Source organism: Cyphomyrmex costatus, unplaced genomic scaffold, assembly GCF_001594065.2.
Source record: "Cyphomyrmex costatus isolate MS0001 unplaced genomic scaffold, Ccosl1.0 scaffold17, whole genome shotgun sequence".
In the NCBI taxonomy this organism is placed as follows: Eukaryota; Metazoa; Arthropoda; class Insecta; order Hymenoptera; family Formicidae; genus Cyphomyrmex; species Cyphomyrmex costatus.
Genome location: NW_017275715.1, coordinates 1048225 through 1074738, shown reverse-complemented (window position 1 = coordinate 1074738; position 26514 = coordinate 1048225). Strand labels below are relative to the sequence as shown.

At 32.2% G+C, this 26514-nt stretch overlaps 3 protein-coding genes across 4 annotated transcripts; 2 read left to right on the top strand and 1 right to left on the bottom strand.

Annotated features, from left to right (window-relative positions):
• Window positions 1-237: 237 nt before the first annotated feature.
• Window positions 238-6333, top strand: LOC108771960 (uncharacterized). The gene is made up of 3 exons (XM_018537386.1): window positions 238-688; window positions 5504-5675; window positions 6164-6333. Exons 1-3 carry the CDS (start codon window positions 277-279, stop codon window positions 6282-6284), a joined length of 705 nt encoding a protein of 234 aa, XP_018392888.1. The 5' UTR covers window positions 238-276; the 3' UTR covers window positions 6285-6333.
• A 2805-nt stretch (window positions 6334-9138) lies between these two features.
• On the top strand, window positions 9139-17907 carry LOC108771906 (uncharacterized; the record flags this gene model as incomplete). Its single annotated transcript, XM_018537312.1, has 10 exons — window positions 9139-9489; window positions 9805-11082; window positions 11525-11696; window positions 12170-12286; window positions 14211-14334; window positions 14458-15537; window positions 15800-15940; window positions 16758-16842; window positions 17473-17638; window positions 17799-17907. Coding segments are annotated over exons 2-10 (3258 nt in total), but the record flags the coding sequence as incomplete, so codon positions are not given.
• A 1402-nt stretch (window positions 17908-19309) lies between these two features.
• LOC108771920 (uncharacterized) lies at window positions 19310-26190 on the bottom strand. Of its 2 annotated transcripts, none has more exons than XM_018537335.1 (9): window positions 25997-26190; window positions 24557-24740; window positions 24103-24318; window positions 23192-23361; window positions 22665-22990; window positions 21497-22119; window positions 20469-20956; window positions 20119-20363; window positions 19310-19583 (listed from the first exon to the last, which is right to left on the bottom strand). In XM_018537335.1, exons 2-9 carry the CDS (start codon window positions 24686-24688, stop codon window positions 19387-19389), a joined length of 2397 nt encoding a protein of 798 aa, XP_018392837.1. In that variant the 5' UTR covers window positions 24689-24740; window positions 25997-26190; the 3' UTR covers window positions 19310-19386. The 2 variants fall into 2 exon arrangements, with proteins under 2 accessions (XP_018392837.1, XP_018392838.1); XM_018537336.1 differs by lacking the exon at window positions 25997-26190 and adding an exon at window positions 25719-25789.
• Window positions 26191-26514: the final 324 nt, after the last annotated feature.

Genomic DNA, 26514 nt, shown 5'->3' with positions numbered 1-26514 from the left:
CTCGTATTTATCCGTAATTGATCAATTCTTACAACTAGAACTACGTTTACGCAATTGTAGATCGGGCTTTACAGTTGGGTTTTTGGTCCGTATTCAGAACACACTTTTATCAAAAATAAAAGCGCTCTTTTATTTTTGAAATTCTATAGTATACATAACGTAAAAAACTATAGCATGTTAGCGCGTTCTGAACACGGGCCATGGTATCTAACCTTACCTGACCAGCCTGGTCTCGTATCTGAAATTAGTCAAGTGTGTTTATCCGAACATCGTAAAATGTCGTGCTGGATACGTGGTTGTCCCACTAAAGATGGATCAGAGAAAAGAAGCCTTTTTACACCTTTCTCAGATGAAATGTTCAATAACTGGTGTGACAGTGGACTTGCTACAAAAGGCGTCACTAAATTTAGCAAAAAAAGTCGCGTCTGTGAGTTGCATTTCCCAAAGGACGATATTATCCGAGAAGATACTTTTTATTTGAGAGACGGTACAACTTCCTTTATGCCACGTAAAATACCGAAGTTGAAAAAAGGTGCTGTTCCATCAATTTTGCCACCGGAGGTCAGTTATTATCATATAAACGCTATTAACGAGGAGATAAATTACTATCGTGTGAACGTTGTTGACAAGCTGCGACAGAAACAACAGCGGACTGGAGAAACGAACATAATTGTAACTCAGTCAATGAGTATGTTTAATTATTTAGTTTTTGTTTATCTCATATGTGCTTTCACATACCATAACACGTTTTACAAATAGCGTCCATGTGTGAAAATCTTGGTCCCTTTAATGGACTGTCTCCAGTTAAGAATAAAGCCCAAGATACAATTGCGGGGGAATAGCGATAGCGATAAGTTTCAACCTATCAAAAATGTGTATTCCGGTGTATTTGATTTCTGATAAGTTGAAACTTATCGCTATTGCTATTTCCTTGCATTGTGTCTTGGGCTTAACAAATTATATAAACAATAAGAACAACAAATCAGAATTACTTTGTTCGCGCATTATCGATTCCGGACTTTCTTATTTCATCCTGAATTCTTTCCTTATTGCATTGTGTCATTTTCGTCATCTGATTCTTTCTCTTGCATTGAATTTGTTTTTTTTTTTTTTCAAATCGTTCTCGAGGATTTATTCGAAGATGCATTGCGAATAAATGAAAAATTGAAACAAGCTGAACATTGAATTTGTCTGAAATTATGTGTAACAACTCAGATAACAAAAAGTGTCTAAATAAAATCGGGTCATAAGACGTTTTTTGCTTCTAAAAAACGACTCAAAGACGTCTTATATCACAATTTTAGACTTTGTGTTGTTTAGAAAATAATTTATTATAAAAAAAAAAAATATGGATTCGGACACTTTTTTGAGAAAAGACTCAACTTGTACTTTTTTCTGCAACTGCGCTAATAAGGGAACTTTGCAAAGTGCGTGATTTAAAAACTTTCTATACATATAGGTTGCATACAGGGTGTTCAGAAAATCACTTGCAATACTTCAGATAACAAAGAAGGAAAAAGGGCTATGTAAAATCTAATGATGCCGATTCTTAAAAAGAAGTATTGAATTTCAGAATCGATCAATTCTTTTAGGTTTAATTCTTAATCGTGTATGAATTGGAAAAAAAGGATCGATTCCGAAGAATCGATTTTTTTGCTTCTTTTTCTTAGCAACCAGGTAATTTCTTAGAGAAAGAAAGAGATAGAAGGGGGAGGGGGAGAGTGAGAAGAACGAGAGAGAGAGGGGGGGGGAAAGAAGAGAGGAAAAGGGAGAGGGAATCAATCTATTTTTTTACATTTGAATTTTTAATTCTTTTTTTAATAAAAAAAACTTATAAATGAGATTAAAATGAAATGATTAACAAAATTATATACAAGGATTCTTAATTTTATATTGTACTCTTTAGTCGTATATGTATATTTTTAATATGAACTTTTCTTGCGCAAGAATTATTTACGTATTAAGCGGGGAGCACAGACTTTTGCATAACGCATAAACCATATACATAAAGAATTTGATTGGTCCATTGACTCATGCATAAGAAAATGGGCCAATGAAATTCCTTATGCACATGCTTTATGCGTTATGCAAAAGTCTGTGCTCCCCGCTTTACATTGACTTACATATATTTTTAGAGAACTTAGAAAGTCTAACCCAGATCTACAATAGATGTTTCAAGCCTTAAGCCGTAAGAAATTAACTAATTACAGTATCGAATTCGAGGAGAATAATTGATTATGATACGTCCATTTCTTATGTCCATGGCACAGTGATTGGCAGCATCCAATCGCTCCGTATCATGCGCCTTTCCTTCGAAATAATGATTTGGAAAAATTGAATCGATTCCGAAAGAATCGAGAAATTAAAGAATCGCTTGAGAATAGATTCTTCAAGAGTAAAAAGAATCGATTCTCAATGCATCGATACAAGAATCGGCATCACGTAAACATACGAGGTGTGTACAAAAAGTTCGTGCACTGAATTTTATTCTGCTAATGTGGTGACGCTTAAGCTTGTACAGTGGTGCAACCTCTCGGGGGAAGCGTCACGTGTCCTTATTAAAAGTCACGGTCAAATGAGATCTTTGCTTTTCGTGTTTGTTTTTATTAACGTACTTTTGGTCGTGTTGACGGAATGGAGCGAGACGTTTTAACTGAGCAAAGAACCAACATTAAATTTCTCATAAAACTTAACAAGAACGGCCAGGAAATTCTTCAAATGTTGAAAATGGTGTATGGTGAATCTGTCATTAAGCGTACAACTGTGTATAAATGGGTGGACCGGTTCAAGAAGGGAAGGGAGAACGTCAATGACGATGCACGAGCGAGACACCCTTCAATGTCACGTATCGATGAGAACATTCAACGTGTTCACGATTTGGTGAAGGCCGACCGTCGAATTATCATTAGAATGATTGCAGAAAAACTTGGAATAAGTATCGGTAGTGTTCATACAATTTTAAAAGAAGATTTGAACATGCGGAAGCTGTGCGCAAAAATTGTTCCGAAAGTTTTGACTGACGAGCAAAAACAAAGACGTGTTGACTGTTGCAATAACTGGATCGAAAATGTCCAGGATTCAAATTTTCTCAAAAGGGTGATAACGGGAAACGAATTCTGGATTTGTGAGTATAATCCTGAAACAAAAAGGCAGAGTGAAGAGTGGAAGCATCATGATTCGCCTCGCATTAAAGAAGCGCGCAAGAGTCGTTCAAAAATCAAGACCATGCTCATAGTTTTCTTCGATATTCATGGAATTGTTCATCATGAATATGTTCCAGAAGATGAATCTGTTAATGCAAAATTCTATGTTGAAGTCTTAAAGCGTCTGCGTGAACGTGTGCGACGTACACGAACCGAATTGTGGGCTAAGAACGCATGGATACTGCATCAGGACAATGCACCTTCGCACACCGCGTTCGTTACGCGCGAGTTTTTGGCCAAAAATAATATCGCTACCATGGACCACCCTTCCTATTCACCTGATATAGCACCCTGTGACTTTTACCTATTCCCTAAAGTAAAAAATATGATGCGGAGTGAACATTTTGTGGATGTTGATATCATAAAGCGAGAAACGACGAAGCTCCTAAAGGGACTGATAAAGGAAGACATACAGCACTGCTTTCAGGAATGAAAGAAGCGTTGGACCAAGTGCATTCTGTCAAGGGGAGAGTACTTCGAAGGTGACCACATCCCCGTTATAGAATAATGTAATTTCAATTTTTAGTAAACCGAATAAACGAACTTTTTTGTATACACCTCGTATATCTGGCAATAAGTCGTTTTCGAGTTACAGCCACTTTTATGTTAAAAAAAATCATAATTTATTAAATCATCATTTATTAAATATAAATATTAAAACAAACGTTTCAACACCGATCGGGTCATTTTCAATGTTAACAAAATTTCGAATATTAACGAAATTTTTACAATAAAAAATTCTTAAACATTATGTCCGGATACTTGAAAAAATTGTAGTCAATCATCGAAGTCGTCGGATAAAAATTATGTTTGTCCATTGTTTAAAATTTGTTAGTTAGTCAGATATGTTGTGATAAAAAACGGTGTTACAATAACCAATATTATCTAAAAATTGTCGCATTATAAATCAAATAATAGTGAAGTTAAAAACACGTTTGTTGCTATGTATAATAATTAAAATAAATACCTTATCGAAAGAAGAAATATCTTAAAAATCGAATGGAGCGCACAGAATTGACAGACGAAAAATAAATTACGATTTTTTTTTAACATAAAAGTGGCTATAACTCGAAAACGACTTATTTCCGGATCTATGTTTAAATAGCTTTTTTTCTTCTTTTTGAATCACGAATCATTTCTCAAAAATACTGCGGGCGATTTTCCGATATACATACCTTGTACCTAGATGAATTCAGAAAATTGGTTGCTTAAAAACGGTTTTAGAGGTAAAATTAGTGTGTAAAGCAATTTTCAACTGTTTTTTCGTTATACCTGAAAAATTATTCAAAATATAAAAAAAAGTAAGTAAACAAGAAAGAAAACTTTTAATGGTCAACTAGATCTTAAATACTTATAAGTAATATTATGTGAATTTATGTACTGTCTATGTAGTTTTAAATTACGTACCGCATTGATTTTTCGGCCATGAAACGCAAACCTGATTGAATTGTAATTTTAACATCACAAATTAAATTGCATAGCAATTTAATAATTTGATGGCATCTTAATAATGTTGAATAGCATTAAAATCTGTAAAATAATCTTATTACGATACATATTATATCGACCGGGAATCAAACCACCAAAAAAAATTATTCTTATAATAATAACGCCTGTTTTATATACAGTCTGTCTAGTAAGAGCGTGGCAGGCCTATCTCAAAGAAAAATGGCTTATTAGTCTTAAATTTATATTGATTGTATTTAGTAGGATTATGGCCAAAATACAATTATATTAATGAGTCCAGTCACCAGCTGCGTCTATAATAGACTGGCACCTCCGAGGCATACTTTTCACTACAGTCTGTCTAGTAAGAGCGTAGCAAGTCTTAAGCGGGGAGCACAGACTTTTGCATAACGCATAAAGCATGTGCATAAGGAATTTCATTGGCCCATTTTCTTATGCATGAGTCAATGGACCAATCAAATTCTTTATGTATATGGTTTATGCGTTATGCAAAAGTCTGTGCTCCCCGCTTTACCCACAGTCGAGTAAAGATATACTCTGAATTTTTGTTTTCACCGATAGGTATCACCTTTGTGTTGCATGCATTATAAGCAAAGTACCCGTTGTTGCTTGAATTGTGTTAGAATAAATGATTTTCAAAATAGGTACTACCTACGCTCGTTTCGAAGCAGGCTTTATCTCTTTACTGGCAACCTGAAAATGCTGAGAAAATGTTAAAAATATACCAAAAATGCTTTGTTTTTTATACTTTACCGGTCCGTGAAGTATTACTTTTTACTCATCTTGTATAAATTCTCATCCGTTCTTCTTAACATTATTATTGTTTTATATAGGTAGGGCCGAGATAAATTCTTATAACAATATTAGAGTCGAAACAGAATTGATGTGTGTTGATGAAACGATGAAAGATGACAATACAATACAAGGATTCAAAAGAGAATTGGAAGCAGATAAGATTCTTGGCTCGGCGGATGACAATGGAAACCTAATGTACTTGATGCAGTGGTAAGTAATATGTGCTAATGATTATTGCGATTAATATTATCACATGTCTTGGCGGTCATATTGGTAAGATGTCCGCACAGAGGAAAATCCAAATTAAAATTCTAGCAGAGATGTTTTTTTACAATCTATGTTTATATTATTTAAAGATGTTCATTCACATTATTAATATTAAATTATCAATATAATTTGTAAAATTATATAATCCAGTCTCAATTTACAATTTTGTATCAAAATCTACACTTGATGACCGCGTTATTTGAACTGAAAATTGAAAAAATTGCACAAAAATATTATATATAGGCACCAAAACCTGTCTTCATTAAATGTGACTTTTATTCATTTGTGTTAATGTATATACAGTATATATCAACGCAAGTTCTAATACTTAATGCATATTTAGAAAATATAAATGAAGAATTCAAGTTAATGCGAATAATTAAAAAATGATTGAAGTTGACTGATGAATAAGAATAATTTTGTTTGCGCAGGAAAGGAACAGATATAGTTGACATGGTACCTGCCAGTGAAGCCAATGTCAAATGTCCTCAGATTGTTATCCGATTTTATGAGAAGAGAATAACTTGGAAAAGAGTAAAAATAAGACCGTAATAAATAAACCTTGACAAAACTAGATTTTAATTTTTTAGAAAATTGATTTTTATTGTGATCTATGGATAAGGTTAAAGTTTCATTACAAATGTTTTAAAGCATTTTTTATGGAAAAAGGAATTTTATTAGCCTTTAAAAACTGTTTTAGTATCTATGTATAGTATTACGTTAACTGTGCTCTATATAAAATGTATTATAGATATTCTCAATGTGACTGTCTTATTTTAAATTTTAACTAAGATTTTTAATTCGCAATCTCAAAAACGTACTAAAATTTAATAAAGAAACGTTCAATAGAAGAATTTGTGTAATACAGGATTATTATTTATAATAACGTTTGTAATAACGCGTATAAATATATAAAATGTAAAAACGTTTATTCTAACATATACATATCTAATGACAACTCGAAGAAGAATCAAAACGGTATAAATTAAGAATCAAGGAACAATATCAGAAGATTAAATTATGCAATCCACTAACCGCGCTTAACTCAATCTTAGACAATTAAATGTATGTAGTATAGAATTCATTTTTTCGATTATTTTTTTCTATTGACCGACAATTGAAACCTTTTGAATGTTGTTTAGAGTTATGCCCTAGACATTTGTTAAAATCAACGCGATTTGAGGATGTTGTTCATCTTATTTTCATCTTTAATAATATGATCCTGAATAATATTCAGGTTAATATGATCCTGAATAATATTCAAGAGTTTTTAGTCGTCGATCAGATGCCTCGAGTAATTCTAACATAGGTTGTACTCCTCATAACATAGTTTTCAATCCTCATAACTTGAAAAGTAGGGGAGATCGGATCCATGGGTCACAGGGTACTATAGGTCATTGGGCAAGTTCAAGACGACAAAGCGGCTAAGTACGCTTGCCGAGCGATCAAATATGATTGGTTGGATCTATAAGTAATAACCAATTATGTTGAATCGCTCGGCAAGCGTACCTAGCCGCTTTGCCGTCTTGAACTCGCCCATTGACTGTTTAGAGAAATTCAGAATGTTTAGGTTGGTATAAATGGTATCGTCTGATTGTTATTTAGTTGCCCATATTATGGCCGTGTTCGGAAATGCACTGCCAGTACTGAAAATCTATAGTTCACGTTACGTATACTATAGATATTCAGTACTGGCAGTGCATTTCCGAACACAGCCTATGTATCTAGATGGCAGTGATACACTTCCGTTATCTTTCCAGATGTACAGTTCGCGCAATTAATGCCTTCCAACCCTATGACGTCACATTCACTGTTGAAGCATCGCGTTTACTTTCTCGGTCGTTTTCATATTCATGGCTATAGTAGATAAATCGTAATCAGCCGGCGAAATTGCGCGAATTTCTTCAACCTTATAGCCCGTGTTCGTGACACCTCGAATGTGTGTGATTAAAGTTTTATTGACACTGTTGACAGTCGTAAATTTCGTTTAAAAATATATTTACATAACCAAATTTTCAATTATTTACGACACATAATTTATCAGATAAGTTACTATTCTTCTTTTTTGTATTTATTTAAAACTCTATAAAAAATTATGGAAAAAAATCTTTGTGCATTTTTAATGTAAACAAATTTTTAATTATTTACGGCTTATAATTTTATCAGATCAGTTTATTACAATATTTATCATTTGCATTTTGTCTTTTTATATTTATTTAAATTTTTATATAAGATTAAGGAAAAATATCTTTGTGCATTTTTCTTCTTTTACAAATGGAAACGAACAAGAAGAAATTTTCAACAAGAATAATTTAAGTCTTTTAAGATTTTGGCTGAAGAGGACAATATTATAAATGGGTATCCTTTACATATGATAGAATCCAAACAATATGTATATAATATTAACAATAATAAACAATTTCAATTACTAGTTTCTACATTACAATATTTACAATTAAAGATTACAATATTTACATTTAATATTCAATCCAATAGCCATTCTTTTCAATCACACATTGCAAACAACTGTTTATAGAGTTCACCAGATTGTGAAAAATTTGTGGGCTCTCCCGAAGACAATCCACTCGAAAATGTATGGGTCATTACCCAGATAGCCAAATGAGGACAATATGTTGCCAATTTGCTGTCACTTATTTCGCATTGAATTTCACCAAACTAAAGCCAAGGTGTTTCCACAAACTGTCTGTTGTCCTGACGTTATGTAAAGTTTTCCTTAGAATTCAGCAATCTGTTGGCAAGTTGTCATCATGAATGCTCACTACGTTCAAGGTGTGCTGTCAGTTTGCTGTCGACGTGACGAGTTTATTATTTCTCAATATATACTCTTACAATTTCATAAACTCATGAAGTCTATTTGCCCTCCTGATGCTAACTCAGTTTCAATTAGATTTCAATGACAGCAAATTGTCCACAAGTTGAAAACAATACACGCAGTGCATCAATTTGTCCCATATGCTAAATCTTGCTTGGCTATCTGGGTAGCGATCATGTATATGCAATTTGGAACAGTCTTCGGGAGAGGTCACAAATTTTCCACAATCTGGTGAACTCCACGAACAGTCGTTTGCAACGAGTGATTGAAAAGGATGGCTATTGGATTAAATATTAATTGTAAATATTGTAATCTAGAAATTAGTGATTAAAATTGTTTATTATTCTTAATATATATATTGTTTGGATTATACTATGTAAAGGATACCCGTTCATTACAATTAACCTCTTCCGTCAAAGTCTTAAAAGATTCAAGTTGTTGAAAATTTTTCCTTGTTTGCTTCCTTCTGCAAAAGAAAAGAATGCACAAAGATATTTTTTCTTAATTTTATAGAGGTTTAAATAAATATAAGAAGGAAGAATGGCGACTTATCTGATAAATTATGAGCAGTAAATAATAAAAAATTTGGTTATGTAAATATATTTTGAAGCGAAGTTTACGACTATCAATGAAACTTTAAACACACACATTCGAGATGTCACAAACACGGAACCTATAGAGGTTGGAAAAATTCGCGCAATTCTGCTGGCTGGTCCGTCTATTACAGCCATTAACATGAAAATAACCGAGAAGGTAACACGTAATGCCAAAACAGAGTTGGAAGGCATTAATTGCGCGAATTGTACACATGCTGTTAAAGAATCTCGTGATGCGAAAGTGATTATTTGTTTCTGTAAAGTATAATATATTTATTACGAGTTACATACGTGACTCTACACATTTCGCATTTTCTTTGCAGTATAGGTGATCATTTATTGTTTACTTCCATGTTATATTTCACCATTGTTTATGTTAGACACATCGGGGGGAGCACCATGGGTCATATACTAACAGACGTTTAGAATAATTTGTGTAACTGTAGGACTGTATATGCATAAAAAGTTATGTAATCATATTTTATGCGTGTCTTTATGATAAAAATGTAATTAGATAAATCTCTTTATACATATAGTTATGTACGAACTATACAAATTTTGTCTGGATACGTTCTCAACGGTTTAGATTAGGTTAAGTTTTTGTGATGAAATTGAGCAATATAATTTTTTTATATTCTTTCAGAAAACACGATAAAAATGGTTAGAAATTATAAAAGAAAGTCGTCTAAGGGTACATACGAGGAAACGGATATGAAAAAAGCAATTGATTTGGTTGCTAAAGGAGGTAGCATCCAATCAGTAGCTGATCAATGTGGTGTTAAAAGAGAAACTCTGAGACGCAAGATTAAAATTTTAACACCACATAATGGAGAAGTCGAACTTACATCAACCTTCAGCCATAAAGTTTTTACTAACGTTCAAGAAAATTCAATTGCTGATTATTTAAAAATGTACTGCAAAATGTTCTATGGATTGACAACAAAAGACTGCTGTCAACTAGCATACGAAATTGCTGTTGCTAATGAAATTAAGTGTCCTGCGTCGTGGGTTGAGAAAGAAATAGCCGGTAAAGACTGGTTGTCAGGATTTTTTAAAAGACACCAAAATTTGTCACTTCGATCTCCAGAAGGATATAATTTGAGTCGAGCTACAGCATTTAATCGTCATAATGTAAAGGCCTTTTTCGATAACTATCGAACGTTATTGAAGAAAGAGCCGCGACTTGGAGATCCATCAAGAATTTATAATTTAAATGAAACTAAAACTACAACAATTCAAAATAGTGGAAACATAATAGCTGAGAAAAGTTCCAATGCTTTATGTAAAGTAATAAATACGGAAAAAGAAGTTCTTGTTATAACATGCATCTGTGCTGATGGAAATTATTTACCACCAGTTCTGATATTTCCTCGAGTCAATTTCCACAATCACATGATTGGTGCTCCACATAACTCTTTGGGTCTAGCCACTCCATCAGGCCGGATGACTACTCAACTCTTTGTTCAAGCAATGCAACATTTTATAAAATTTTCACACAGTACAAAGGATAACCCATCACTTTTGATTTATGATAACCATAAGAGTCACTTAAGTTTAGAGATCTTCGAGTTAGCAAAAGCAAATGGTGTTCACATTTTGACACTACCTTCGCATTCAACACATCGAATGCAGCCCCTTGATGTTGGCCTATACAGTTCATTTCAAAAGTTTTACAATGCTGCTATCGATTCATGGATGTTGAGTCATCCAGGGAAAATTGTATCAATTCATGAAGTAGCTGGATTTGTCGGCACATCCCTGCCATGTGCTATGACACCAAATAATATCATTAATGCCTTTAGAAAGACTGGCATTTTCCCTTTTAACTTACATGCATTCAGCGATGATTTTCTCCCGAGTTTAATTTCAGAACGGCCCCATGCAATAGATGTATCTACAGAGGAAACGGACAATGTAACAGGTTTATTATTTTCTCTATGTAACGAATGTTGTAGCATATAATGATCGACTAATCATGTGTTACTAAAGTATCTTTACCTATGTATTATTTCTTAAAAATTGTTTTTTAAAAAATATCTTTTTGAATAATAGAGACAGTTCCAGAATTAACTTCTTAATCTTACTTAATAAAAATGAACTTTATAACATTTAAAAAAATTTTTGACATCAGCTATTAAAAATAGTGTCCCATTAAAAAAATGGATGTGGCCTAAATCTTAGTCACATGCCACACAAGGTCAAACAGATATAACCAGTAAATAGATCTTTTTAGATCCTCTCTATGACTTTTATTTGAATCATTTTTTCCCAATAATGCTTTTTTTGAGCGTGAAGTATTACTTTTTATTCGTCTTGTATAAATTCTCATGCATTCTTCTTAACATTATTATTGTTTTATATAGGTAGAGCCGAGATAAATTCTTATAACAATATTACAGACAAAACAGAATTGATGTGTGTTGATGAGACGATGAAAGATGACAATTCAATACAAGGATTCAAAAGAGAATTGGAAGTAGATAAAATTCTTGGCTCGGCAGATGACAATGGAAAACTAATGTACTTGATGCAATGGTAAGTAATACATCCTAATGATTATTGCGATTAATATCATCACATGTCTTGGCGGTCATATTGGTAAGATGTCCGCACAGAGAAAAATCCAAATTAAAATTCTGGCAGAAATGTTTTTTACAATCTATCTTTACATTATTTAAAGATGTTCGTTCATTCACATTATTAATATTAAATTGTCATATAATTTGTAAAGTTATATAATCCAGTCTCAGTTTACAACTTTGTATCAAAACCTGCACTTGATCGGCGCGTTATTTGTTTGAACTAGCACAAAAATATTATTATATATAAGTACCAAGACCTATTTTCATTGAATGACTTTTATTCATTTGTGTTAATGTATATATCAACATAATTTTTAGCACTTGATGCATATTTAGAAAATACTAATAAAGAATTCAAGTTAATGTGAATAATGAAAGAATAATTGAAGTTGACTGATGTGAATAAAAATAATTTTGTTTGCGCAGGAAAGGAACAGATATAGTTGACATGGTACCTGCCAGTGAAGCCAATGTCAAATGTCCTCAGATTGTTATCCGATTTTATGAGGAGAGAATAACTTGGAAAAGAGCAAAAATAAGACCGTAATAAATAAACTTCCTTGACAAAACTAGATTTTAATGTATAGTATTACGTTAATTCTATATATAAAATGTATTATAGATATTCTTAATGTGTTAAACTTTAATACCTGCAAAATGTAATAAAAATCCACAAAGCAATTGTTTTTTTATTTAATACAATTCATGTAATTTATAGAGAAAGAAAACTTATCCGAAATGCCAATGTTAGTCTCTCCTGGAGGATTACTGACATGAGTAATATTTACGCTTTCTCGCACTTCACGCTGAGATCCATATATTCTATTGCTATCGTCTTTTCCACGGAGAAATCAAAATACTAAAGTTACTTATTTAAAACTTCTGAAAATTTTAAAATTCCGCTAATAGAATGTATATTTCGATTACCGGGATGTATTCAGAATTGTTGTCCGGATGTTGTTTTATCCTTGTTGTTCACAAATGACAAACAACACGACACTTGGGTGCACTCAGATGATGATTCTGAACGTAACCCTGGAGAGTTTTATTGGCTGAATTGGTAAATGTTAAGAGCTCTCTCCACCTCAAATTTTAATAAAAATACATTAAATCAATATATTTTTGCACGAAACGAAAGAATCTTACAGAAAAAAAGCATCGCTCTAATTGCTCAGCTCATTTTTCAATGGACGCATTCAGCGGACTCAACGGTTGAGTAAGCGTTATTGGTGTATCACTGAACATGGACTCAATAATAAAATCTGTCTAAATCTTGAGCCTATTTTACAATGACCGTAAATCATAAAAATTGATTAATAGTAATCGAATATGAGGAGAATAATCGATTACGATCAGTTCGGATTAACAGACTTAGTAACTTCGCAGGATCCAACTGAAGTTAGAATTTTTCTCTCATACAAAAAAATGTTTACGATTTTATCAATAGGGTCAGAAAATTGACGTCGCCACATAGTTTCCAAACCGAAATTGCACATTGTTGCACATACTGGCGGCAGTGTACGGGCGACGGTTACAGGAAAAAGTCCGGGATGGCCTCTTTCAGGTTTCTCTCTGCTGTGACAGATTTCCTAACTTGGATAATCGTCAACTTTAATTTAAAATATTTCTTTTGACGAAGCAGAACGACACTTTTTTTCTTGTAGAATCCTTCATTTTTACAAGAAAAAAAAAAAAATATAACCTACCTGCTTGGGGCCTAACCGCCTAGAAGTTGCTTTCAAACCCATTTTAAATTTCATACATTTCGTGCCTGTGAAGTAACGAAACGCATGCGCATGAGATCGAAGCTGCGTTCCGTTTCCAGGCATATGCGCGCATTTTAAGCGTCATGTATCGCATGTATCCTATAGGGGATATTAGGCGCATATGTGTGAAACGGAACGCAGCGACGCAGCCATAGTGATGTAGAGCTGTGACAGATTTGCTAACCTCAATAATCGTCAACTTTAACGCTTAATATCTCAGTTTGTGGGACGGAGCGACGCTTATTTCTACCAGATTCTTTCGTTTTATGCAAAAACGCGTCGAATAAATCTAATTTCATGAAAATCGAAGAATCTTACTGTATTCTGTATAAATATCGAAAAAACAGTTATATGTAAGAATTATCTAATTAAAATAGAATATTCTTTACGTAATCGACTTGATTGATCAATTCACTTACAACTTACGCTTACAACAATTGTAGGCAACAACTGTAAAAGAAGAGTTGAGAACTGCAAGAAATGCAGCTAAAAGGATCAGATCATAGATTTGAAATCTATAGTTAAATAAGTAAATTGAAAATGCTATTATATAGCATTTACTACACTAATGTTAATTTGTACATTAGTTCAGAACTGTCTCTGAAAAAGGATAGACTTCTCAATTCAGCAAACACCAACTATTTGTAATATTTTAATAATTTAGCCACGATGTTAACAAGATATAAACGGAAAACTAATAGAAAGCCATTCAGTTGGGAACAGATGACAAAAGCTAAAGAACATATTGCTGCAGGCTATACTATAAAAGTTGCAGCTCGATTTGTGGGAACAAGCGAATCAACATTACGAAAGAGATTAAAAGAAGTGAGTCATTTTCGTAGATTACTACAGTCTTTCGTAGATTACCTATTACTAAATTATTAATTATTTTTGTTTTTGCAATTAGATTAGGTTATTTAAATTAAGTTTTATATTATTTTTTTGCAGGGCACAGTAACAATAAATTTAGGTAGATTCAAATCAAGCTTGTCAATAGAAGATGAGAAAGCTTTAGTAGAACGGGTGAAAATCATAAATAATGTATTTTATGGAGTGTCAAGAAAGCAATTAATGGCAATTGTGTATCAATATGCTGAACAGAACATTATTTCCCATAATTTCAATCCTGAAAAAAAAATGGTAGGAGAAAAATGGATCAGAGACTTTTGTAATAAATATAGATTAACTTTACAACGGCCACCAAAGTATCCAGAACTTGCCTTTAGATTCAACAAGTTTCATTTTAAAAAATTCCATGACAATCTAAAAAAGATTCTAGAAGAAAATCCTAAACTTAATGCTAGTCATATCTATAGTATGGATGAAAGTATTGTATTAACTATTTCTAATAAATTTCCAAAAATTGTGTCATCTAAACGTAAAGGCAGAGTATCTAAAGTAGTGTCTCAAAGTCATATAGAGACAGTAACTGCAGTGTGCTGTATGAGTGCTGCTGGCTATTATGTTCCACCTGCTCTAATCTTTCCTCGAAAAAAGTATAAACCAGAATTTTGTAACAAGGCACCACCAAATACTTTAGGTATGGTATCTGATTCTGGATCCATAAATTCAGAGCTATTCGTAACCTGGTTGAAACACTTGACAAAATATGTGACAGCATCTCAAGATAGACCAGTGTTACTTATACTGGACAATCATATATCCCACAGCAGTGTGCCAGCAGTTGATTACTGTCAAGAAAATGGCATCATTTTGTTATCTTTACCTCCATACGCTTGCTACAAATTACAACCACTTGAAGTAGCTCTTTTCGGATCACTGAAAAAGTTCATAGCAGAAGAGTGTGATCAATGGATATCACAACATCCACGTCATCGGATAATTCATCGAATAGGAGAGATTTTTTGCTCAGCTTATCACAAGACTGCTTCTGTTGACAAAGCAATTAACGCGTTTAAAGCTACAGGCATTTTCCCTCAAAATCGCTCTGTTTCTCAAGAAGAAGACATCAACCTAGCATCACTTACGGAGAAACAATCAGTCAAGCATCCTGAAGATAATGAGTTGGTAAGTTTCGAGACAATAGGTGTAGTAAGTTTAAGTCGTAAAAAATCTACCAAAATTTATAGTCAGTTATTCTCTTCAGATTTAGCTTTGATTAGCCAATATATTACATCTTAAAACTTATTACAGTGATAGTACTCAATGCATCTAATTATTGAACTTTTCTGAATTCTCTAATTACTTTAATAGTTAAGATTTCAGAAAAAATATAGTTTAGAGAAATAAAACAGTAGAGTAATATAGGTCGGTTCTCTGTTTCTTTGAGGGAAGGGGTGAGGGACAGGGGATTCCTTGGTGCGAGGGAGGCGACATTACCGGGGAGAGGAGGAGTATGAACGTCACGAGTGTGGACGAGGGGAATGACGACACGGAAATAACGTCATGGGATAGGGAGTATATCACAAGGGTATGTCACCGCGTTACTTGATCCAGCATATTATGTATGTAAAAAACTAAGTCAGTGGTCACCGGGCGAGGATCCTGGATTGAATGTGTTGAATGACATATTAAAGTTTATAAATAATTAATTCTCATTGCGAAAAATGTTATAAACTTTTATAACAATTATATATTTCTTTCTATAACATACTCGTTTTTTATAACAAATCCTAAGCATAGTATGGATGCTATAATTAAAAATCTGATGTTAACTTGAGTTGCATTATATGTTAAAACTGCAATTTTATAATTGCAATTATTTCAAAAACTATACTAGACTGTACATAAAGAGCATTTCAACTTGTATTTAAAAATTTAGCTCATTCATAAGAAAATTATTTTATGCAAGTACTACCTTAAGAAATTTAATTACTCATTAAATTATTTCTAATACAGTGAATCCCGATGGAATTATGTTTTACAAAACCTTCAAATTTGAACTCGATTGCATAATTAGTTCTTTGTACTGATATACTATTCACCAACTTTGAAAATTAAATACCGATGAGAACATGCCGTAACGGTCAAGCTGGATTTTAGATGTTTCTAATTTATAATTTCGTGTGAATATTTACATACTACGTATGTAGATTCCTAAATGCGCGCCGAAATTAGAAATTTGAAGCATTCAAGATCCAGAGCTTGACCGGCATGTTCTCATCGGTATTCAGTTTACTCTCACGATCCAATAAGATTTGATATAATTTTGAAAACGTCATTTCCAGAAAAACACATTTGAAATTTAAAGATTGACTTTCATGCAAAAGTGATTATTCATTTTTTAGTGCGATACTACAAGCTGTGCACGTCCAGCAGAGTACTTGGAGTCCACCGTTTACAGTCCGTGCAGTCAAGCTTCTTTGTCTTCGAGTAATTATTCCTTTGTTTTGATTTTTTCTTCACTCTGACGGACATGCCGAGTTTATTCCCTATCGTACTGTTCTTGTCATTCTATTTCTTCTTTTCTATTGAATTCGTTTATTGAACCGATCTCAAGGAATTGTTCAGAGATCTATCTAATAAATAAATCTTAAAAATTGATGACAATGGATATTTTTGTTGTTTTAATTAATTAGGTCTAAAAATTTATCTCATAAATATTATAACTGATTAGGGTATTGGACGACAATTTCACGTCAACAACAAATTATAACTTAATTTTTGCTAATTATCGATTGTTATAATTAGGTAAAATAATTTTCTCTTTTAAGTTCTATTTAATTAATATTTTTCAACTTTAAGTTTTGTTTTGACTGAGCCAAGTTACGTTAAAAAATCTTAGATTGGTCGGTATTGTACTTTCCTAGTTAATTTCTTTATTTTTATTCTTAAATTCCCAATAATATTAATTATTTTTATATCATATGTTTTCAATTTTAGTTTTAATCTTTTCTCACATATCCTTACGATATATGAATTAAGAGAGAGAGAAGAAATAATAAATTAATTTATATATCTTCTTTTATATTTAGTGACACTAATTTTTTTTGTGTTGTATAGGCAAGATAAAAATAAATTCTGATGAGGAGATTGAAATTAAAACAGAGTTGTATGATGAAATGATGAAAGATGACAGCAGAGTACAGGGATTCCAAAGAAATTTGGAAGCAGATAAAATCCTTGGCACAGCGGATGACAATGGAAAACTGATGTACTTGATGCAATGGTATGTACTGTCGCGATTAGTGTCATATGTCTCGAATTGGTAAGATGTCCGCATTAGAGGGCTGAATAATAGTTTAATATTAAAGAATTCAAATTAATAGAAATAATTTAAAAACAATTGAAGCTGACTGATGAATAAAAATAATTTTGTTTGTACACAGGAAAGGAACAGATGTAATTGACATAGTACCTGCTAGTGAAGCCAATGTTAAATGTCCTCAGATTGTTATTCGATTTTACGAAGAAAGAATAACCTGGAAAAGGGCAAAAATAAAACATAATGATGAATTTTGTTGAAAAAGGATTTGCATTTTTTAGGAAATAAAATAAGTTAAATTCTACAGTCTGTATACATTTTTTAGGATATCGACTTTTTACAAATACTTTAAAACATTTTAGCGACTATTAGAAAAAAAAATGTTAGCTAGTAAAAAAATGTTTTAACGCATTTATAATATCATGTCAACAGACTCTGTTAAAAAGCGTATTACAGATATTCTCAAAGTGACTGTTTTTTATATTATACTAAACATAATAAATGTACTTTTTGAACATTTATTTAATTTCTTTCAATCTCTTGATGCATTCAACGCTATACTTAAGCAGTATATATTTTCTTTTTAGTTGTACATTTTGTACTTCTTGTAACATGTTTCATGTTTCTTCTTTCCGTATCTATAATCTGACACTAAGCAAGAAAAAAAATTAATTTCACACAAAATATCCGTCTTATTGTCCTCATTGTATATTTAATTAGCACCGAGACACTACCGTATCTCCTGATTATCGAAATATTTTGGAAAAAAATATTTTCTAGTCGAAATATTATAATATATTGATAAAAAATAATTTTAATTTTCGTTTTGCATACTTTAAGTGCAGAAAAGAAATATGTAACATATATTTGTAAATTGAAAAGAATAGACTTGTTTCAGGATCTATGATCCACAGCCTTGTTTCATCATTTTATTGCATTAGACAAAAGTCAATACAATGATATCATATTATTTATACACACGGCCTTAGATTTTACCAGCGTATTTTTCCTAATTAGTGTATATATATGTATATAATATATATATATATATATATTATATTATGCAATTTATATATATATAAATTATATATATTATATATATGTAAATTGCATTGTCAAACTTCTAACAAACCTATCATGTCGGTTTTTATTTACAAAAATCCGCTGGGGCACTTTACGGATGTTACCAAGAGATCAATGAGATCTTGGAGTGTCTGTAAGTCCCTCGGAGTAACGGATTATAGGTAGAAATCTTTATATAGAAAATAAAAATTAATTTTTTTATGAGAATATTATCAAAAAGAAATTTTTTTAACCTACATCTCACCAATAATATAATTTTTTAAATTTTTTTAATAAAGCAATATTGAAGTTGAGATCTTTTGATTCTTCAATAAATGATTTTGAAATTTTGAAGTTTAAGATTTAAAAGATAATTTTATTCATCGCAAAGTACAATCACAAGACATTCTTGTGATTTCATAAAATCATTCATTAAAAACAAAAAGAATAAAAATTTATATATTTGTCGAGTTATTTGTGGAGATATGTAAATATGACATTACTTGATACTTGTATTCAAGCTAACATCTTAATAATAAAAGAGACGTTATTTTGAATAATCATTTTGAAAAAGGAAAAACATTAATAAACTCCGAGTGACAACGGCGGTATTAATATATTATCATACATGTTAGAAACGGCAAAAAAGATCAAAACTTCCTCGGCCGGCCCCGTTTTCGGGGAGATGCGATTTTATGCGTGCTCGGCCGAGCGCGCAGCTTCCGTTGCATTATCTTGGATGAACTACCAGAAGTGTGTTGCGTATCGTTGTGCATTCTCAAGTGTCGCAAAAATAGTAACCTGGACTTTATGTACTTCTTGCAGATATGGCACTTGCGTAGTTGTTCTACAAGCAAAACAACAACTGTAATCAGTGCTCCGAATCTATACTCAGTTCGGTATAGTTATGTTATCGTTGCGCAGGTTTTCTTTCATGTACAATGTCTACGCAAAGACAATATAACGATATCGACACTTTCGTTAACAGTTACAGAAGCCGAAGTACTGATTCCAGATCTACCATGATTCTTAGATTTCACTCGTTGTTCATCACCTACAGAGACCGCAATATTTTAATTCAATTTTTAATTAATATTAAGATTTAATATTAAGAAACGAGCCAATTAAAATTTATATGTATCAATGTAGTATTACATGAATTTTGAATTTATTAAACATAAACGTATACATAGATATTAAGTAATACATACATCGTATAAATACAACATGCACATACAATGTCAAGAAAATAAAAAGCCTCAATTATAATAATACATAAAATAATATTTCTCAGTCTTATATTAAAATTTTCTAAATTACGTTTATTTTCGAATAATTTTGTTAACTTTTAATTTCGATTTTAATATATATTTTTGATATACCTGATCTCTTAGTGCCATGCTGCAAGCTATGCGCGTTTAATAGAGTAGTACTTGGGAACCACCGGCCGCACTCTGCACAATCGAGCTGTTTCGTATCCGAGTAATTCTTTTGTTTTCGTTTTCTCTTCACTCTAGCAAGCATACTGAGTTCTTTCTCTGTCGTGTCTTCTTCATCATTCGATTCCTCCTCTTCTGTTGAAATTGCTTCCTTATCTCGAATCGATCTCAAGGATTTATTCGAAGATCTGTCGAATAAATGACGAGAAATTGAAAAGAAGCTAAATATTGAATTTGTATGAAATGATATAAAAGTGATTTTATGTGTAAAAAAAAAACATGGATTCGCATACTTTTCTGAGGAAAGGCTCAATTCGTTCTTCTTTTTCTGTACATGCACTAAGCGAACATGACGCGCCAAGACGACGACCGCGTCAAACTTCTCCTGACAGATCTTGCAAGTAAATTGTTTTTTAATTTTCTTCTTAATTTTATTTGTTTTTACTTTCGGTTTCTCTTCGTCGAGACTGAGAGTGTTCGTTAGCGCTTTTTTTCGGCACACCAGAAGGTGCATATTGAGAGTACGTCGGTATCGAAAGTTCCTGGAACAATACTCGCAACGTATTTCGCTATTGAGCTTTGTTAAATGGCCGCCGACCCATTCAGTCTTTTCATTTTCCTCGTGATCACTGCTACTGGAATCCGAGTCCTTTACCATGATAATTTCGTTCTCTTTGTCGCTAGAACACTTGTCCTTGTTATCGTCTAGAGTGATCTCTACCACGTTGCGCGACGTTTGTTGCTCTTCCTCGTCGATGTCCAGATCGATCACCTCTACGACCTGCAATTTTCGACACATTAAAAAGTCATTAGAAAGCTTGTCGCTACAAAAATTTATTGATGCTTAAAGATGTTAATGTATTTAGATTATTTTTTGTCGACTTTTACTCTCTAGAAAGCTTCAAATAGCTTCAATATATCTAATTTTGCAACTTCTGATTGCATAATCATAGAACTATTTATAAGTATTAAAAAGAGTTAACAATATTAATTTGACAGATTAAGATTATTTAATTTGTAAATTGGAATGTTGAACTTTTCAAGAACAATTCTGATTAAACAAAAAATAAAAGGACTCTCAGTATTAAAGTAAAAAGGCAAATTAAATGGCAAATGAAGATATAACAGCACGGTAAATAGTGCGTAAAGATTTCCTTTGAAAAATATATTTATTTACTCCACAATTATATCCATCGGAAAATCGAACTTCTAATTTAATATTATGGAATAAATATATTTTTTCAAAGATCTTTGTGATACTAATTATTACACCGTTATTCCTCGTTCATTCTTTGTTTTTTTAATTTCTATATGTATTCACCTTTCGTCGCTTCGGCCGCTTAATTCGCCTCGTTCTCTTGATCCTTTTTCTGTTAGCCATAGCGACGCGTATTTGCGACGACAAGCGACGTCGCCGAGTTGTACGCTTCTTACCGGTCGATTCATCATTTATCATCGACGCTGGCTGAATAATGATCTCTCCGTCATCTCGATCCACTAAGATCAATTGCTGCTTGCGTGATCGTTTGACTTTTAGTGGCATTTGCGAAGTAAGATCAGTTGTTGACGGTGGCGAGTCGGTTAACGTGTCAATTAATCGCTGTCGATCGTCCTCCGAGACGGAAATGCATGTTCGATCGATCGTTGACTGCGGCGACATATAAAGTTCAAATGCATCTGCGTCTTCACTAAACGATGATTCTTCCTTTATCGAAGACCCACATGAGTCTTGCTGAAGACTTGAGTGATCATCTTGCAACTTGCCCGATTTTTCTAATAATTTCTCGCGAGAAATTTTCATATTCCGCAATGTTGCCTGAATGTCGTCAAACGTTAACTCTGAGTCCGATTGATCAGCTTCTAGAAGGATGTATTGTACTGTGGAATACTCGATCAATTCTTCCTCGAATTTGACGTTATCTTCACATTCATCTGATTGTTCGGCTAAAAAAAATGCATTCCTTAGACCTCTTATATATTTTTATAAATACCTATTAATAAATATTATGATACTTGATAAAGTATCACAGTAAAAGTTAGTCTTGTATAATAAAATTTAATTGTATAACGTAAAATAATTTTTATAAAAAACGTTATTTTAAATAAAACCTTAAATAAAAACGTTAAATAAATAAAATATATTTTAAATAAAACTAAATTTCTTTATACATTATATGAAAAGAATACTATCTTTGAAAGTTATCATGTTACGCATTAATTGCTTATAATTGTATTTACCAAATACAGTAACATTTATTAGATATAATTAAAATTGTCACTTTTCAGATGACTTTTACAATTATACACGAACAATATTTTTTTTCAAGCAGATTAAAATTCTATAAAATAAATTACATAGCTAAATTACAGAACAATTAATTTCAATTAATTTTATAACTTTTATGTATTGGTGATTCTGATACATTTCGTTTTATAAAAGACGACTACTACCATTTTATATTAATATTTATTTAATCTCATATACATACCAATATCGACAAAATTGTCATTCATCATAAGATACGTGATATCTGCTTGTTCGTCGACAGTCGTGTGAACACTATCGTTAGATTCTGAATTAACCTTGTCACTACAATTTTGGTAATTTTCATAATTATGTACTATTCTGTCGCTGTCCTCCTGTGCAACATCCTTCTCACTGTTGACCGATATGTCGCAAATAGAAGTCTTGTCATTCACTTCTTCCTTGTGACAAAGCATCGGCGGTTTGGCAGTAAATACTCGTTTTTTCATCTGCGACGGTTTTTTCACCGTTCGTACTGCACCTTCGCCTATTAAACGTTCCACATCTGATCTGTAATTACAGCCATAGTTGTAGTTCTGATAATCCGTATATAAAACCAAGTAAAAAGACAGGGAAATTGCAATTTAAATCATCACTTAATTGAAACCATTTTTTTCTCAATTAAAATTTAAAGATTAGATTTTAAAAACCAAAATTTTTAACTAAAATTTAACTAAAAAATGGGTAAATTTGCTTTCCTCAAAGACGTACTTCATAAGAAACTGAAAGTTAGTCGGAGGTTCATCGGACTCATCATAAACGGCTACAGCAAATATCTCGTCCGAATCTTCCACGGCATAGAGAGCCAACTGTTGTCCCGCTGCGGTGACAAAAGTTGCAATCGTTTCCTCGTCATCTTCTTGCTCCTCGAACTCGTCTTCCTGTACATTATATATGTACATATATTTATATATATGTAATAATTTTTACTTTACATAAATGTGTGTACATAAATTTACAACATTTATTTTACATAAATATCACAATTGCGTACAAACATGACATATTTCATATCACTGTAACATTTTCACCATTTGGTATGACTCTTTAGTAACTTACAAGAGAATCCTTGGAACTATCCCTCGCTGATTTTGATGAGCTTGAGTATTGTAGAGCATCAAAAAACAGACCCATATTTTTTATCTGTTTATCTAAAAGTTTAGGGGTTGAAACAACCCTGAGAAATAAGCAGTAAATTAAAAAAATTCGACATTTTCGAAAAAAGCGAATATGTATACCGTTATTATTAATATAAAATACCAAAATTTTGAAAATATAAAAACTTTTATATAAAATATTTTTTCTTATACCTGATAGTTTCAAAGATATTCTTTGAAAGTGAAAAATCCATTATTTTTGAGAGGTTGCTTCGCGACGTCTAAACCTTGAGATAAACAAATAAAAAAAATATATAGATGTAATATTTATGATGCACTACAAATCCAAAGCCCATCAAAATATAGGTAAGGGATAATTTCAATGGTTATCTTGATAATATTTACTGTTTAACAAGATTAAAATTTAGTTTGGCTCAAGTCCTTTTATTACATTGTCTGTGCAAAAACTGCGAAGTACAATAATATTAATCATCAAAAATAAGTATCCGATTTTTGAATATGTACCTTTGAAACAGGTGTCTCAACACTTTCACAATCCAATTTTTTGGTAATTGACGATTCGTCTGACAATGGACCCATATTTATGGATTCCTCAAACCTGGTAGGTGTATCGTTGCAAGTTTCCAAATTCTCTTCGAAGTACACACTAGGCTGGGTTTGACAATCAACTTTGTCTGACAAATGCCCATTAGTACTCACAATTATCTCTTCATTGATGGTCTACAAAAAATAGATGGAAATCTTGTAAATACAGTGGTATTGATTGATCTTAATTCAAAGATTTATTTTTTATTGTTGAACCACGCTGTACAAAAACTTTTTTCTTGTACTTGTTTTTCTAAAACTTTTTGTTTTCATTGAATTTTATATATACCTATTTTACTTTAAGTACAAAAAATATACACTACTTTAATTATAAAAAACTATAAAAATGTATCAAGTCTATCTAATTCTTTACCAGATTTTTCATAATACTCTCATGGTTTAATAAAGACGTATATGGTTTTGGTTCATTTTCCATAAAAATAGACTTGATTACTCCTTGGGACATCACTTCCCCATAATCATTTGGCTCACTGGTGACAGACATTCCCAAGGATAATTCAATTCGACTATTGTTGTTGAATAATCATGGTCAATATCTATAAAAATATACTAAGATTAATAAGTGCGTTAGTTAAAAGTATATTAAATGTTTTAATTAAATGTCAATATATATATATATATGTATACACGTACGCACGCATGCATGCACACATAAATACTTGATTTTTTATATAATTTCCTATGTATATGTGCATACTTTATGTAATTTATATACTTATAACTATATATATATTTTTTATATATATTATATATATATATAATTAAAACAAATAATCCTATTGTGATAAATGATTAATTATTTAAATTAATTTATACCTTAAACATATGATTAATTAAAAGCAGTATATTCAGATGTTTTAAATATTTTGTCAGTAGATTGTTTGAAATTTTCAAAAAATTTTGTACATAAATATATATTATAATTATTAGATTTATATATATTAAAGCTTCAAAAAGAAAACAAATACAGAATATGAAAAATGCAAGTAACATAAACACGAGTCTATTGTGTATTTTAAAACGGAATTAAAATTACAAAAGTAAGCAAACCTCTAAAATATCTACAATTTTATTAGTCAATATTTAATGAATTTGTTCACTTTTATAATGGCTGTTTTCAGCAGAGAAAGCAGCTTTGCAACTATTGTAAAATTCTTCAGTATGATTGGTTTATACATTTAGATGAGAAAATAAGGGCAAGATCAATCATACTAAAGAATTTTACAATAGTTGCAAAGTTACTTTCTCTGTTGAACAAAGTCAATGTTCATCTGATTTCAAAGCATATATAATCGATTCGAAGGTGATAAATATGATTAACTTCCAAACTTATTACATATGCAATATGCATATATGTATACACACATGTATACACATATACATACACATGTTTATATAATAACATACTTCAAACATTAATAAATTTTAATAAAATTCATGTACGGAGTCATCTATTCTGATACACACGATGATAGCATTTTAATAATTACTACGAGGTGTTTACCAATACATACGTAAAAATTAACGTCATTAAGATCGTAATTAATGACAGCTTTTACTGGTAAACAACGTCACTGTCGTTAAGGCAAACAGTCATTTACGTTCCTACTTATTGCTTCTCGTTCTAAATGAGTAAATTCACGAAACCGCGATCGTCGCTCTTAAGAAAAGTACCCTTGTAATTGTAAGTGCGTTGCGTAAACCAGCACTTGAATTTGGAGGTTATGCTCATTTCGAGATCGCGAGCGCGAGTCAAGATGAGAGGGTAAAGCGGGATAGCCGGGATGCATACTTGCTCGTGTACATAAATACGCGCACAACTGACGCGTTTTGTTTTTCCTTTTTGAGAGTAGTGCGATGTGTTGGACCGGCATGCAACATTCGTTAGACTTGTGACAACAAACGACATAACATTGCACAACACAGGACACAAGCAAAACAGAATTCTTCTCTGAAGTCCGAAATTTAACCCGAACTTGAAGTTCTACATGCACCCATGTATATATATATATATACTACCTATCATCCGCCGTCGTTGCCATCACTGAACTGCGTTCGGAAACCTTTCCCGAGTGCTCCCTATCTGCATCGTCTTATCCTTGTTGTTCATTCATGTTGAACAAGGATAAGACGATGCATGGGAGTATTCGGATGATGTTTCCGAACGCAGTCCTTTGAGCACCGTATTCATGGCTCCAGCACACTGGACGCGGAAACGCTTGCGGCACGGCAAAATGTGACACGGTAGCCAATGAACACGTTAGGAGCTGTAAGCTCATTGGCTACCGCGTCAGATTTTGCCGCGCGGCA

Bases quoted from the DNA above. Each gene is read 5' to 3' on its own strand.
- LOC108771920 (XM_018537335.1), bottom strand. From the start codon at position 24,688: ATGTCTGTCACCAGTGAGCCAAATGATTATGGGGAAGTGATGTCCCAA. The intron at 24,319-24,556 runs GTAAAGAATTAG...TATTTTTTGTAG, and splicing joins AGAGTATTATGAAAAATCTG to ACCATCAATGAAGAGATAAT. The intron at 20,957-21,496 runs GTGAATACATAT...CGAAAATTGCAG, and splicing joins AGCGGCCGAAGCGACGAAAG to GTCGTAGAGGTGATCGATCT.
- LOC108771960 (XM_018537386.1), top strand. From the start codon at position 277: ATGTCGTGCTGGATACGTGGTTGTCCCACTAAAGATGGATCAGAGAAA. The intron at 689-5,503 runs GTATGTTTAATT...TGTTTTATATAG, and splicing joins AATTGTAACTCAGTCAATGA to GTAGGGCCGAGATAAATTCT. The intron at 5,676-6,163 runs GTAAGTAATATG...TTGTTTGCGCAG, and splicing joins CTAATGTACTTGATGCAGTG to GAAAGGAACAGATATAGTTG.